The sequence below is a fragment of the Indicator indicator genome, chromosome 32 (genome assembly GCF_027791375.1).
Source record: "Indicator indicator isolate 239-I01 chromosome 32, UM_Iind_1.1, whole genome shotgun sequence".
Classification (NCBI taxonomy): domain Eukaryota; kingdom Metazoa; phylum Chordata; class Aves; order Piciformes; family Indicatoridae; genus Indicator; species Indicator indicator.
Window position 1 is genome coordinate 8,588,900 of NC_072041.1, and position 13,661 is coordinate 8,602,560.

At 55.9% G+C, this 13,661-nt stretch overlaps 1 protein-coding gene across 4 annotated transcripts in view; it reads right to left on the reverse strand.

The window, feature by feature from the left end:
* The window catches only part of USP48 (ubiquitin specific peptidase 48), a 60,950-nt gene extending 49,415 nt beyond the window's left edge, over positions 1-11,535 (reverse strand). For all 4 annotated transcript variants that reach the window (XM_054395077.1, XM_054395075.1, XM_054395076.1 and 1 more), the window contains exons 1-6: positions 11,402-11,535; positions 10,363-10,483; positions 7,426-7,573; positions 4,702-4,829; positions 2,876-3,000; positions 290-398 (exon numbers count right to left, since the gene is read on the reverse strand). In XM_054395077.1, coding sequence (XP_054251052.1) covers positions 290-398; positions 2,876-3,000; positions 4,702-4,829; positions 7,426-7,573; positions 10,363-10,483; positions 11,402-11,535 — 765 coding nt within the window. The remainder of the gene's footprint in view (positions 1-289; positions 399-2,875; positions 3,001-4,701; positions 4,830-7,425; positions 7,574-10,362; positions 10,484-11,401) is intronic.
* Positions 11,536-13,661: the final 2,126 nt, after the last annotated feature.

Genomic DNA, 13,661 nt, shown 5'->3' on the forward strand with positions numbered 1-13,661 from the left:
AGCAGGACTTCTTCCCCCACTGCCCCACTCTGTTTTCATTAAACATGCAAACTCCCAAGTGCTTTTCAAAGCCCAAGCACCTGCACGTGCTCCAGAGCCACTCTTCCACCCAACCCTCCCTGGTGCTGGCTCCAGAGAAATAAACATTTCCTCTTGGATGCATCTCCCCGAGACAGGCTCAGTCACTTCACTCCCAGGCCGACCTCCCAGGCTTCCACAGGAGGAAGGAAGGAATTAAAAACCCCTTGCTAAGAATAGCAGGGCCCAAACCCCAGCATGCTCCTCATACCTTCAGGAATTCTGTTATGCAGTCTGTCAGCTGCTTGTGCCCTTGGATGTTTAACTCCAGCTCGTAGAACTTAGATAAGAGTTTGGACTCTCTGCCACATTGGTTGCAACTAGGAGTAGGAGGGAAAAAAAAAAAAAAAAAAAGAGAAAAAGATAAAACCAGATGAGGAAAAGTTCACTGAGTCCTGTGAACTCCCCAGGAAAACACTCCCTCAGCTCTAAAAGCATGAGAAAAAGTTGGGCCAGGGTTAATAAAGGTCAGAGCTCTGCAGCACAGAAACTCTGCAAGGTGGAAACAGAACAGCACCTACTGGGACAAACTGGAGCTTACAACCTGTGCACAACACCACTGGAGCAAGGAACCTTCCCTCTCCCAGCTCAAAGCCATTTCCCCTCATCCTGGCACTCCCAGCCCTGCTCAAAAGTTTTGATGTCAAGCACTGAATCTACAGAGAGAAGAGGCTGCCTGGGGCTGTGTTAGCAGAGTTTTGGCTTCTCTTTGAGTCAGTTCAAATAAATAATCCAAAAACTAATCCCAAGTTTCCACTCCACCAACAGCTTACAGATACCACCAGGAGGGCTGTGGAGTTCTCAGAACCTTCCAGCCCAAGCCCAATGCTGTTAGCTCAGCATCTCCACTGCCACAGACTCATAAAATCCTAGAATGGGTTGGGTTGGAAGGGACCTCAAAGCTCAGCCAGTTCCAACCCCTGCCATGGGCAGGGACACCTCCCCCCAGCCCAGCTTGCTCAAGGCCTCATCCAGCCTGGCCTTGAGCACCTCCAGGCAGGGGACATCCACAGCCTCCCTGGGCAACCTGTTCCAGTCTCTCCCCACCCTCACTGCCAAGAATTTCTTCCTCATCTCCACTCTCAGTCTCCCCTCTCCCAGCTCAAAGTCCTTGTCCTTTGTCCTGTCACTCCCAGCCCTTGTCCAAAGTCCCTCCCCCAGCTCTCCTGGAGCCCCTTCAGGTACCCTCACTCTAAACAATCTGTCAGTATTGAGAGAACACAGGGATGAAAATAGACCACCCAAATATACTATCCTCTGGCTGCAGGACTTTATAGATTCTATTCATTTCAATCCTGGGTTCAGTTTTGGGCTCCTCACTCCAAGCAGGACATTGAGAGCTGGAGCAGGTCCAGAGCAGGGCAAGGAAGGTGGAGAAGGGTCTGGGGAACAGGGCTGGGGAAGAGCAGCTGAGGGAGCTGGGGGTGTTAAGCCTGGAGAAAAGGAGGCTGAGGAGAGACCTCACTGCTCTCTACAGCTCCCTGAGAGGAGCTTGGAGCCAGGTGGGGGTTGGGCTCTTCTCTCAAGCAAGAAGTGACAGGATGAGGGGAAATGGCCTCAGGTTGCCTCAGGGAAGGTTTAGGTCAGACACAGGGTACAACAATTTCTTCCCTTTGAGGGCTGTCAAGGCCTGGCCCAGGCTGCTCAGCACAGTAGTGAAGTCCCCACACCCCTGGAGGGGTTTCAAGCCCCTCAGATGTGGTGCTGAGGGCCACGGTTTAGTGGTGCCCTTGCAGTGCTGGGTTAAGGGTGGGATTTGATGACCTTCAAGGTCTGTTCCAACCAAAATCATTTTGTGACTTTAACTCACAGTTTTAATTGGGAAATTTTTCACAAAGGGATTAAAAGCAGCTGGTGAACTCCACCACCACCACCATCAGGAAACCTAAAAGTCAGAAACCTCTTCCAACACACTCAGAGCTTCATGGAATGGTTTGGGTTGGAAGGGACCTTGAAGATTACCTACTCCCAACCTCCCTGCCATGGGCTGGGACATATTCTGGCAGTTTATCTGCCCACAGGGGTTGTGAGGAGAGGTTATGTCATCCCCCTCAAGCTCATGGACCTGATGGAGCAGGTCTAGAGAAGGGCCACAAAAATAATCAGGGGGTTGAAGCAGCTCTGCTGCAAGGACAGGCTGAGGGAGCTGGGGGTGTTCAGCCTGGAGAAGAGAAGGCTGCAGGGAGACCTTAGAGCAGGCTGCCAGTATCTGAAGGGGGCTACAAAAGAAGGCTGCAGAGGGACTGTTCCCAAAGGCCTGCAGGGACAGCACCAGGGACAATGGCTTCAAAGCAGAGCAGAGCAGATTGAGATTGGATGTGAGGAACAATTTCTGCACCAGGAGGGTGCTGGAACACTGCAATAGGCTGCTCTGGGAGGTGGCTGAGGTCCCATCCCTGGAAATATTCCAGATGAGGCTGGACAGGGCTCTGGGCAACCTGATCTAGTGGAAGATGTCCCTGCTGACTGCAGGGGAGTTGGACTGGATGAGCTTTGGAGGTTCCTTCCAACCCAACCCATTCTATGATTCTATGCTAGGTTATGGTTGGATTCCCAGATCTTAAGATTTCTCCCAAGCAGGTGGTTCTGTGATTCTGTGACATGCAGGGAAAAAGAAAACCTCCCTGCTGGTGGCACTTTGCCAGTTAAACCCAGGGGAAACCTCTGCTGACTGCAGAAGACTGGATGAGCTTTGGAGGTCCCTTTCAACCCATTCAGACCATTCTGGGATTCTCTGATTCTTCCAAAACGTTGCAATCTTGAAGAGAGAGCTGCCTGGGCAAGGCCAAGCACTTACACGGTGACATAGGCATACTCCCCACAGAACTGCTTCTGCACTATGTTTCGAACATCAGGGTTCTTTTGTTTGGATAAAGTATCTTCCAGCAAGGACATGAAGAGCTTGGAGAACTCCTGGGCATCCTAGAAGAGAAAAACAAGGCCATTAAACAACCCTCAGCAGCACAAAGCCCCAGCACAAGGCAGCTGCTAATTTACTGCTAATTACCCTGAGCTCTACTGCAGTCTGTGCCCTGAATAGGAAGAAAAGAGCAAGCAGGAGGACCAAAGAAAATGAGGAATTTGCCTAAAAGGAGCTGAGCTCCCCCCCAGTGTGAGACAATCTGGCTCCTGGCCAGGCACTCCGGGTGGTTTGACTTCTACCCTGCTCATTGCAGGGCTCTGGGAAGGGGAAAAAAAACCCCAACAAACAAAACCCAACCCACCCCCCCCCCCCCCACTCCCTCCTGCAGAGCTTCTGTCCTCTTCTTGCTGCCTTCTCACAGCTCAGCACCCAACAGGAGCTGTCCCAGCTTGTGTTAGAGCTGAGAAAAATAAACACCCCCCCAAAATGAGAAGCTGCTGCGTGGATTTGTCCCCTCCTGCAAGGCTCAGAGCTTCCCACACCCATCTCAGGCCCTTCCTCTCCCACCCTTACTCTCCTTTGCTTACAAAAACAAACGAGCTTTGGCCTCTCCCAGCTGCCCTGGCAGTGTCTCTGGGCAGTGGCCACTGCTTCCTTCCCTCCCTGAGGAAGCCCTCTGGCTCTTCCTCCAGCAGCCCCTCCTCACTTCCCAACCTGTGCCCCTCTCCAGAGCCCTCTGGCTTTGGTGACAGCCCCACAGGACCTGCCTGAGGCACTCACCCCCCTCTAAGTGCACCTTCTGTGCCCCACATGCTCATGCTGGACCTTAGCTGGCTCCTGGTGACCTGACCAAACATCTTCTTACCCTGACAGTGCTCTTCAACCCACCCTGAACTACCCAGCTGGGACCAGCAGCCCATAAAGCACCTCCTGAAGGACCCTCATGGTAAGATTCAGCTCCCAGTCTGCACAGTGCTGGGGTGGACCAGGCACAAACAACACTCCTCACCCCATCCCATCACTCCCTGTGTTCTTCCTGACCACCCTGGCCCCACCTAATCACTCCCTGGGCTCCTCCTGACTTCCCTGGCCCCATCCCATCACTCCCTGGGCTCCTCCTGACTTCCCTGGCCCCATCCCATCACTCCCTGGGCTCCTCCTGACTTCCCTGGCCCCATCCCATCACTCCCTGGGCTCCTCCTGACCTCTCTGTCCTCTTCCCATCACTCCCTGGGCTCCTTCTGACCTTCCCCATCCTCCTCCTAGATAACCTGGGCTGCTCTTGAGCTTTCCTGTGCTCCTCCTGCCCAACCTCTCCCCATACCACTGGTTCCTGGGCTCCTGCTGGCCTTCCATGGCCTCCTCCTGCCCTTCCTGTCCCCATCCCGTGACACCCTGGGTTTCTCTTGCCCTCCCCTGGCCTCCTCCTGCTCAACCCTATCAGGAGCTATTTCCTGAGAGGTCTGTGACTCTAACAGAATCAGAAAGGTTGGAAAAGACCTTGAATATCACCAAGTCCACCCTACCCCTATCCCATTGGTTCCAGGCCTTCTTCAGGCTACTCCTAAGCTTCCTCAGGCTCCTCCTGCCCTTCCCCAGGCTCCTCCTGGCCTCCCACACTAAGGGGAAGGACCTGGGAGCACCACTTCTCCCTTTGTGTTGGTCCCAGGCAGCATAACCCATCTCAGAGACACCAAGAAATGGTAGCTTCAGCCTGCTTTAAAGAAGGCAAGAAGTGGAGGGAGGCATCTCCAACCTACCTGCTGCTGCCCTGTGTCCAGGCCCAGAGCTTTGACAAAGCCTGAGGGGTCAATGTATCTCCTCTTGCTGTTCTGCAGCAGGGCAAACAGGTACTGCAGGTGCTCACAGATGGTCTGGGGCTCATAGTCTGGTGAAGAAACAAGTTCCACATCTGAAGGTGCTCAGACACTGCAACCCAGGGAGGCTGTGGATGTCCCCTGCCTGGAGATGTTCAGGGCCAGGCTGGATGAGGCCTTGAGCAGCCTGGGCTGGTGGGAGTTGTCCCTGCCCATGGCAGGGGCTTGGAACTGGAGGAGCTTTAAGGTCCCTTCCAACCCAACCCATTCTGTGATTCTGTGAGGCCATGGCAGTGGAGATGCTGAGCTAACAGCATTGGGCTTGGGCTGGAAGGTTCTGAGACCACCACAGCCCTCCTCATGGTGTCTGTAAGCTGCTGGTGGAGCATCCATGGAGATTTGGGATTATTGTTTGGATTATTTATTTTAACTGACTCAAAGAGAAGCCAAAACTCTGCAGACAGCCTCTTCTCTCTGTAGATTCAGTGCTTGACTTCAAAACTTTTGACAAGGGCTGGGAGTGCCAGGATGAGGGGAAATGGCTTTGAGCTGGGAGAGAGGAGATTGAGACTGGAGATGAGGAAGAAATTCTTGAGAGTGAGGGTGGGGAGACACTGGCACAGGTTTCCCAGGGAGGCTGTGGATGTCCCCTGCCTGGAGGTGTTCAAGGCCAGGCTGGATGAGGCCTTGAGCAAGCTGGGCTGGTGGGAGGTGTCCCTGCCATGGCAGGGGTTGGAGCTGGATGAGCTTTAAGGTCCCTTCCAACCCAACCCATTCTGTGAATCTATGAAATTCCAACAGGTAACTGAGGGCAAGAGACAACTGGTTCAGGGCAAGAGATGACTGCTCCAGGGAATTCCCTTGTTCCTCCTTTGTGCAGGTAAATGCAATGCTCAGTAATGCTGGGGGTTGAAAGCTGTTTGAAATCACTGGGAGAACAACATGGCAGTGATGACAGCAGAACCACAGCACAGGGTAAAATCCAAAGCCATTTAGGTTGGAGAAGACCCTCAAGATGATCAAGTCCAGCCATAAATACCCTGCAGTGCCTCACAGGAGCTGTGAGTAAAGAAGTGTAAGCTGCTTATTCCACAGCAGCAGCTTCTTTTTCACCCTAACTGGTGAAGCATCATTAAAAACAGGCTGGAAACAGGAAGAATCAGGCAGCTGGCCTGACCCAGAGCACACCTACAGCCCCACACCATGCACAAAGGGACATGGCTTGAGGCCACCTTCTCTGTGAGGGCTCTGGGAGCCTCTATCATACCACAGACCTACATTTTCACCTTCCCAGGGGCTGAGTGCAGCTCCACAGCAGCCCCAAACCCATGTGCTTCCACTCCCAGCACCATCATTAAGCTGGGAAGCAGTCTGGGAAGCTCAGCAAGAAACAAACCCAAATTCATGTTTCCAACCAAGGAGAACAGTTTGATTGAAGGAATCAGTTGGACAAAGGTTGGGTTGTCTCCAAAAGCTGGGTGATGGACTCCAACCATGTGGAGATGGGACAAGTGGTTGTAGCTTCTCCTATCAACTCTCTCACAGTATCACAATATGGCAGGGGTTGGAAGGGACCTCTGGAAATCATCAAGTCCAACCCCCCTGCCACGGAGGGGTCACCCAGATAAGGTCATAGAATCACAGAATTGTTTGGGCTGGAAAAAAGCTCTAAGATCAAGTCCAGCCATTGACCCAACACCACCATGGCCACCAAACCATGTCCCAAAGTGCCATGGCCACAGGTTTCCTGAACACCTCCAGGGATGGGGACTCCACCACCTCCCTGGGCAGCCTGTGCCAGCGCCTGACCACTCTTGCAGGGAAGAATTTTTTCCTAATATCCAACTTAAACCTCCCCTGGCACAATTTCAGGTCACAGAATCACAGAATTGTCAGGGTTGGAAGGGATCTCAAGGCTCAGCCAGTTCCAACCCCCCTGCCATGGGCAGGGACACCTCACACCACAGCAGGTTGCTCACAGTCACATCCAGCCTGGCTGCAAAAACCTCCAGGGATGAGGCTTCCACCACCTCCCTGGGCAGCCTGTGCCAGGCTCTCACCACCCTCATGGGGAAGAACTTCTTCCTAACATCCAACCTGAATCTCCCCTCCTCTAGCATGGATCCATTCCCCCCAGTCCCTGACACCCTCAAAAGTCCCTCCCCAGCTTTCTTGTAGCCCCCTTTCAGATACTGGAAGGCCACAAGAAGGTCTCCTGGGAGGCCTTATTGTCACACAGGTACACACCCAGGTGGGTTTGGAATGTCTCCAGAGATGGAGACTCCACCACCTCTCTGAGCAGCCTGCTCCAGTGCTCTACCACCCTCAGATTCAGAAAGTTCCTCTTCATGTTTAGATGAAACTTCTTATGGTCAAGTCAGTGCCCATGACCCCTCGCCCTGTCCCTGAGCACCACTGACAAAAGCCTGGCCCCATCCTCCTGCCACCCACCCTTGAAGTATTGCACAGCACAGATGGAGCTCTCCCCTCAGCCTGCTCTTTCCCAGCCTAAATCACCCCAATTCCCTCAGCCTTTCCTCGTAAGAGGGATGTTCCAGTCCCCTCAGCACCTTCCCTGAGGGGACTGGATGCCCAAAGTCGACACCAGTGTGTGAAACTTTACAGAGAAAGTGAGCAAAACTACCCCTGCTGGCAGCTTGCACCCACCTTTGTCTTTGGGGATGCCCTCTCCAGCTGCACACTCACTGGGACACAAGTAGAGGGCTTGGCGGAGCTCCAGGTTCAGAAACCACATCTGCAGGAAGGTGTTGACGTAGCAGGTGGCTCCCAGGTTGGTCAAGCCCACAAAGGCATTCTGGAGAGAGAGAAAAAAAAAAAAGCAACACCTGTCACTGTGGAGGAGCAGGAAGCATCCCAGCAGCTGGCAACAGAGTCACAAGTGGTGTTCCCCAGGGCTCAGCACCGGGGCCAGTTCTGCTCAGTATCTTCATCAGTGATCTGCATGAGGCCATCCAGGCACCCTCAGGCAGTTTGCAGATGGCACCAAGTTGGGTAGGATGTTGATGTGCTGGAGGGTCAGAGGCTATACAAATGGATCTGGCCAGGCTGGCTGGCTGGGCTGAGGTCAGTGGGATGAGGTTCAACAAAGCCAAGGGCTGGGTCCTGCACTTGGGTCACAACAACCCCAGGAAGGCTCCAAGCTTGGAGCAGAGTGGCTGGAAACTGCCCAGCAGAGAAACACCTGCGGGGTCTTGTTGACAGCAGCTGAAGAAGAGCCAGGGGGTGCCCAGGTGACCAAGAAGGCCACCAGCAGCCTGGCCTGGATCAGCAAGAGCGTGGCCAGCAAGACCAGCAGGGCAGGGATTATCTCCCTGTGCTGGGCACTGCTGAGGCCAGACCTTGGAGCTCTGGTTTGGGCCACTCACTCTGAGAAAGACACTGAAGGGCTGAAGCAGATCCACAGAAGGACAACAAAGCCGGGGAAGGGTCTGGAGGACATGTGAGGAGTGGCTGAGGGACCTGGGGCTGTTGAGCCTGGAGAAGAGGAGGCTGAGGGGAGACCTCATTGCTCTCTCCAACTCCCTGGAGGGCTGGAGCCAGGTGGGGGTTGGGCTCTTCTCCCTGGTAACAAGTGTTAGGACAAGAGGAATGGCCTCAATGCCTCAGGGGAGATTTAGGTTGGATAGCAGAAGAAACCTCTTCACAGAAAGGGTTCTCAAAGCCTGGCCCAGGCTGCCCAGGGAGCTGGTTGAATCCCCACCCCTGGAGGGGTTTCAAAGAAGCAGAGCTGTGGTGCTGAGGGCCAGGGGTTAGCCCCAGCCTTGGCAGAATTAATTAGATGACTTTAAAGACCATTCCCCACCAAAACAATTCCATCATTCCCTAACTCACACCCACAGAGGGTGTCACCTCCCCTTGTCCCCATCTCCACTGGGGAGACGGGCTGGGAAGGGAGGGGTTTTGTGGGATACACACCCACACACACTCACACACACACATACACACACTCACACACGCACACCCTCACGCACACACACTCACACGCACACTCACGCACGCTCATGCACACATGCTCACACACGCACGCTCACACACTCACACACGTGCGCGCACACGCACTCACACACACGCTCACGCACGCTCACACGCACGCACACGCACGCATACGCACGCACACACATACACGCTCACTCGCACGCACACACACACACACGCTCACACACTCACATGCTCATGCTCACGCACACACACACTCACGCACACACACTCATGCTCACTCACGCTCACACACTCACACACGCGCACTCACACACTCACGCTCACGCACTCACACACACTCACGGACACACACACGTGCTCACGCACCCTCATGCACGCACGCGCACTCACACTCACTCATGCACACTCACTCATGCACACTCACACACTCATGCGCACACTCACTCACGCACACAAATACGCACACACACACTCGCGCACTCACACACACACGCACACACGCGCACTCGCGCACACTCACGCGCGCACTCTCGCGCACACACACTCGCGCGCACACACTCGCGCGCACACACGCTCGCGCACACACGCTCGCGCACACACGCTCGCGCACACACGCGCGCGCACACACGCGCGCGCACACACGCGCGCGCACACACGCGCGCGCGCACGCACACACTCACACACACTCTCACACACACACACACACACTCACACACACACTCACACACTCACACACACACTCACACACACACTCACACACACACCACACACACACTCACACACACACACACACACACACTCACACACACACTCACACACACACTCACACACCACACTCTCACACACACCTCACACACACACTCTCACACCACACTCACACACACACTCACACACACACTCACACACACACCACACACACACCACACACCACACCACACACACACCACACACACTCACACACTCACTCACACACACACTCACACACACACTCACACACACACACACACACACTCACACACACCACACACACACTCACACACACACTCTCACACACACCACACACACACTCACACACACACACCACACACACACACTCACACACACACTCACACACACACCTCACACACACTCTCACACACACACTCACACACACACTCACACACACACTCACACACACTCACACACACTCACACACACTCACACACACACTCACACACACACTCACACACACACTCACACACACACTCACACACACACTCACACACACACTCACACACACTCTCACACACACTCTCACACACACACTCACACACACACTCACACTCTCACACACACACTCACACACACACTCACACACACACTCACACACACTCTCACACACACTCACACACACACTCACACACACACTCACACACACTCTCACACTCACACACACTCTCACACACACTCTCACACACACTCTCACACACACTCTCACACACACACTCACACACACTCTCACACACACACTCACACTCTCACACACGCACTCGCTCACACACGCACTCGCTCACACACGCTCACACACTCACACTCCCTCACTCACACACACTCACACTCACTCACTCACGCTCACTCACACACACACACACACACTCGTGCTACCTTCTTCCTGCGCTCGCAGTTGGGGTCGTCGATGTTGTGGAAGCTGTTCTCATCGATCTCACCCAGCCAGACGTGCTCCCCGATGCCCACCAGGCAGTTGGGGTTCCCCCGGCAGTTCCTCCTGCAGAACCAGCACCCAACCCCAGCTGTCAGCCCCACAGAAGGGACCCTGCTGTCCCTTTTGAGGGGGAGGGGGTGAGGGAAACAAGGGAGGCTCTATCATGCAAAAAGAGTGGGAAAAGTGTCCTCCCATAACCAAAACCGGTTATGGACAAAGAAGGAGATGAAGAACTAGAGGAGGGGGAAAGAGGGTGTAGTCAATCTGCCAGGCTTCACCATCACAGAGGGGAACCCAGGGAAGAGTACAGGGCCCTAAGGGGGTCCTCTGTATCTAAGAAGCCAGGCAGGAAGAAATGTTCCTCACAGCCTCAGAAGGAGTCCTCTAAAATCTGAGAAGCCAGGCAAGGGGAGAGGCCCCCATAAAATTGGTCTGGGGGAGGGCCTGTTAATCTGGAAACCCCAGCAAGAAGAGGAGTCCCCTTAAACTGAGGAGCCAGGCACAAAGAGGAGTTCCTCACAACCCTCAGAGGGTCCCCTGTAGCTGAGGAGCCAGGCAAGGAGAGAGGCCCCCTCTAACCCCGGGAGGGAACCCTAAAATCTGAGGATCCGCGCGGGGAAAGGAGTCACCCAACCGCCGAGCCGTCCCTCTATCTGAGGAGCCGGGCAAGGAGAGCTGTTCCCTCAATGTGGGAATCCCCGACTGGGGAATGCGTGTCTCAAAGCAGGGAATATGGGACCCCTCCCCACGATCCCGAGGGGCCCAGGATGGGCAGGCTGCTTCCCGAGCCTGAGGGCGGGGGAAAGAACATGGAGGCCCCCATAGCCCTGGGCTGAGGAACCGAGAGAGGAACGTGTGAGCCCCCAGACCCCACATCTGGGGATGTCTGGGATGTCCTGAGGGCTCAGCTACGGGTCGCGGGGGGAGGCGGAGGTGAGCCCCAGGAGGAAAGCGGGCCCGGGGCGGGGGTCCCGGCGGTACCGGCAGGCTCCGCGCTGGCAAGGCTCCAGCCCGACGCGATAGGCCGCTTCGATGTGCTCCTGCGCCACGGCCTCGGGCGGCACCGTCTCCGTCCAGCGCCACGCCGCCTTCTCCAGCTGCAGCCGCGGAGCCATGGCCGCCACCGCCGCTCTCCCCCGGCCGCCTTCCTCCGGCTCGGGCCTACCGTGGCCCCAGCCCCGGCCCGGTCCCAACCGGCCCCTCCCGCTGCCGCCGCCGCCGCCGCCGCCGCCGCCGTCAGGCTCCCTGGCGTCACAAACGCGACGCGTTGCCAGGCGCGCTGCGATGACGTCACGGGCAGCGACGCGCGAAGCCTCAGGGGCAGGACCTCCTCTGTCAAGGGGGCGGGGCCTGCGTATGCCCCGCCCCGAGCGTGAGGCGGGTGGAGCTCGTGAGAGCCTCCGGGACCGCCCGGGAGTCGCTGTGCACCGAGATGTCCCCAATCCTCACACCATAGTGCCCCTGAACCCCTGCACCCCCCGTACTGCACCTCCATACCTCCCTAGTCTTCAGATTAATCTCCCCTGCACCCCCATGCCCCCTAATCCTCAGACCATACCCGCTCCGTAGCCCCCCTCTATACCACACGCCCCAGACCCTCATACCCCCCCACTCCATGCCCCCTGTACTACACCCCCTGCACCTGAATGCATTAACCCTTCCATCCTGCACCCTCCCCGAACCCACGCACACCCCAGCACCCCCCACACCCTCCCAAATACTCACACTGTACCCCGAGACCCTTTTACGGTTCCCTCCATGCCATTCCCCTGCTACAGCCCCATACCTTACCCTGCTACACCATACCTCCTCTATACCATAGCCCTCACCCCTATACCATACTCCTGTGCATACCATACCCCTTCTATACCACAGCTTCACACCTCCTGCACTGCTGTACCACCTCCTTCCATACCACGCACCATACCCTCTGTACCATACACCTTCATCACCCCTATGCCATAACCTCCATACCATGAACCTTCCATACCATATACCCCATACCTCCCCATCCATATCATACTGTACCCTCCGTACACCCCACACCCCCCCACCTCCCATCCATACCATACCCTACACACCCCCCACCCCCCCTTATCCATACCATAGCCCCCATACTCCTCCACCCATAACATAACCCTCATCCACCCCCATCCATACCATAACCTGCATAACCTCCCTATCCATATAACCCCCATAACCCACCATCCATACCATACCTATACTCCCATCCATACTATACCTCCCACACCCCCATCCATACCATACCGTCCATACCCCCATCCATACCATAACCCCTCATAGCCCTCATCCATACCATACCACCCCATACCTCCCTACCTATACTATAGTCCCCAACCCCCCCATCCATACCATAACCCCTCATAGCCCCCATCAGTACCACACCACCCCATACCTCTCCATCCATACCATACTCTCCATATGCCCAACCCCCCTCCATCCATACCCCCATAACCCCCATCCATACCATACTCTCCATATCCCCATAACCCCCATCCATACCATACTCTCCATATCCCCATAGCCCCCATCCATACCATACCCCCATAACCTCCATCCATACCATACTCTCCATATCCCCATAGCCCCCATCCATACCATACCCCCATAACCTCCATCCATACCATACTCTTCATATCCCCATAGCCCCCATCCATACCATACTCTCCATATCCCCATAGCCCCCATCCATCCATACCCCTATAGCCCCCATCCATCCATACCCCCCACAACCCTCATCCACACCACCCCCCCACATCCATACCATAGCCCCCACGCCCCCCACCCATCCCATCCCATCCCCCCCATGCCCCCCACCCCCACAGCACAGCCAGGCCAGTCGCTCGCTCTCTCTCTCTCTCTTTATTAACTGTCCCCACGGAGGGGTCCCCCCAGCCCCCCGATTGCCCCTCGCAGCCCCACCCTGCCGCCACCACCCCGGGGGGGCACCCAGGCGGCCCGGCCGCCCCGGCACAGTCTCTGTGTGTGCGTGTTGGGGGGGTGGGGGTGGGGGGGTGTCCGGTCCGGTGTGGGGTGGGGTGGGGTGGGGGGTGTAAACAGATGTGGGGGTCCCGGCCCCCCCCCCGGCGTCACCCCGGGGCAGCAAGCACCGTGTCCTCCTGGCTTGGGGTTTGGGTTGTGGGTGGGTTTGGGGTTTTTTTGGAAATGAATAAAATTGGCCAAATTCCCCCCGGAATGGATTTGGGGAGAGGGGGGGGGA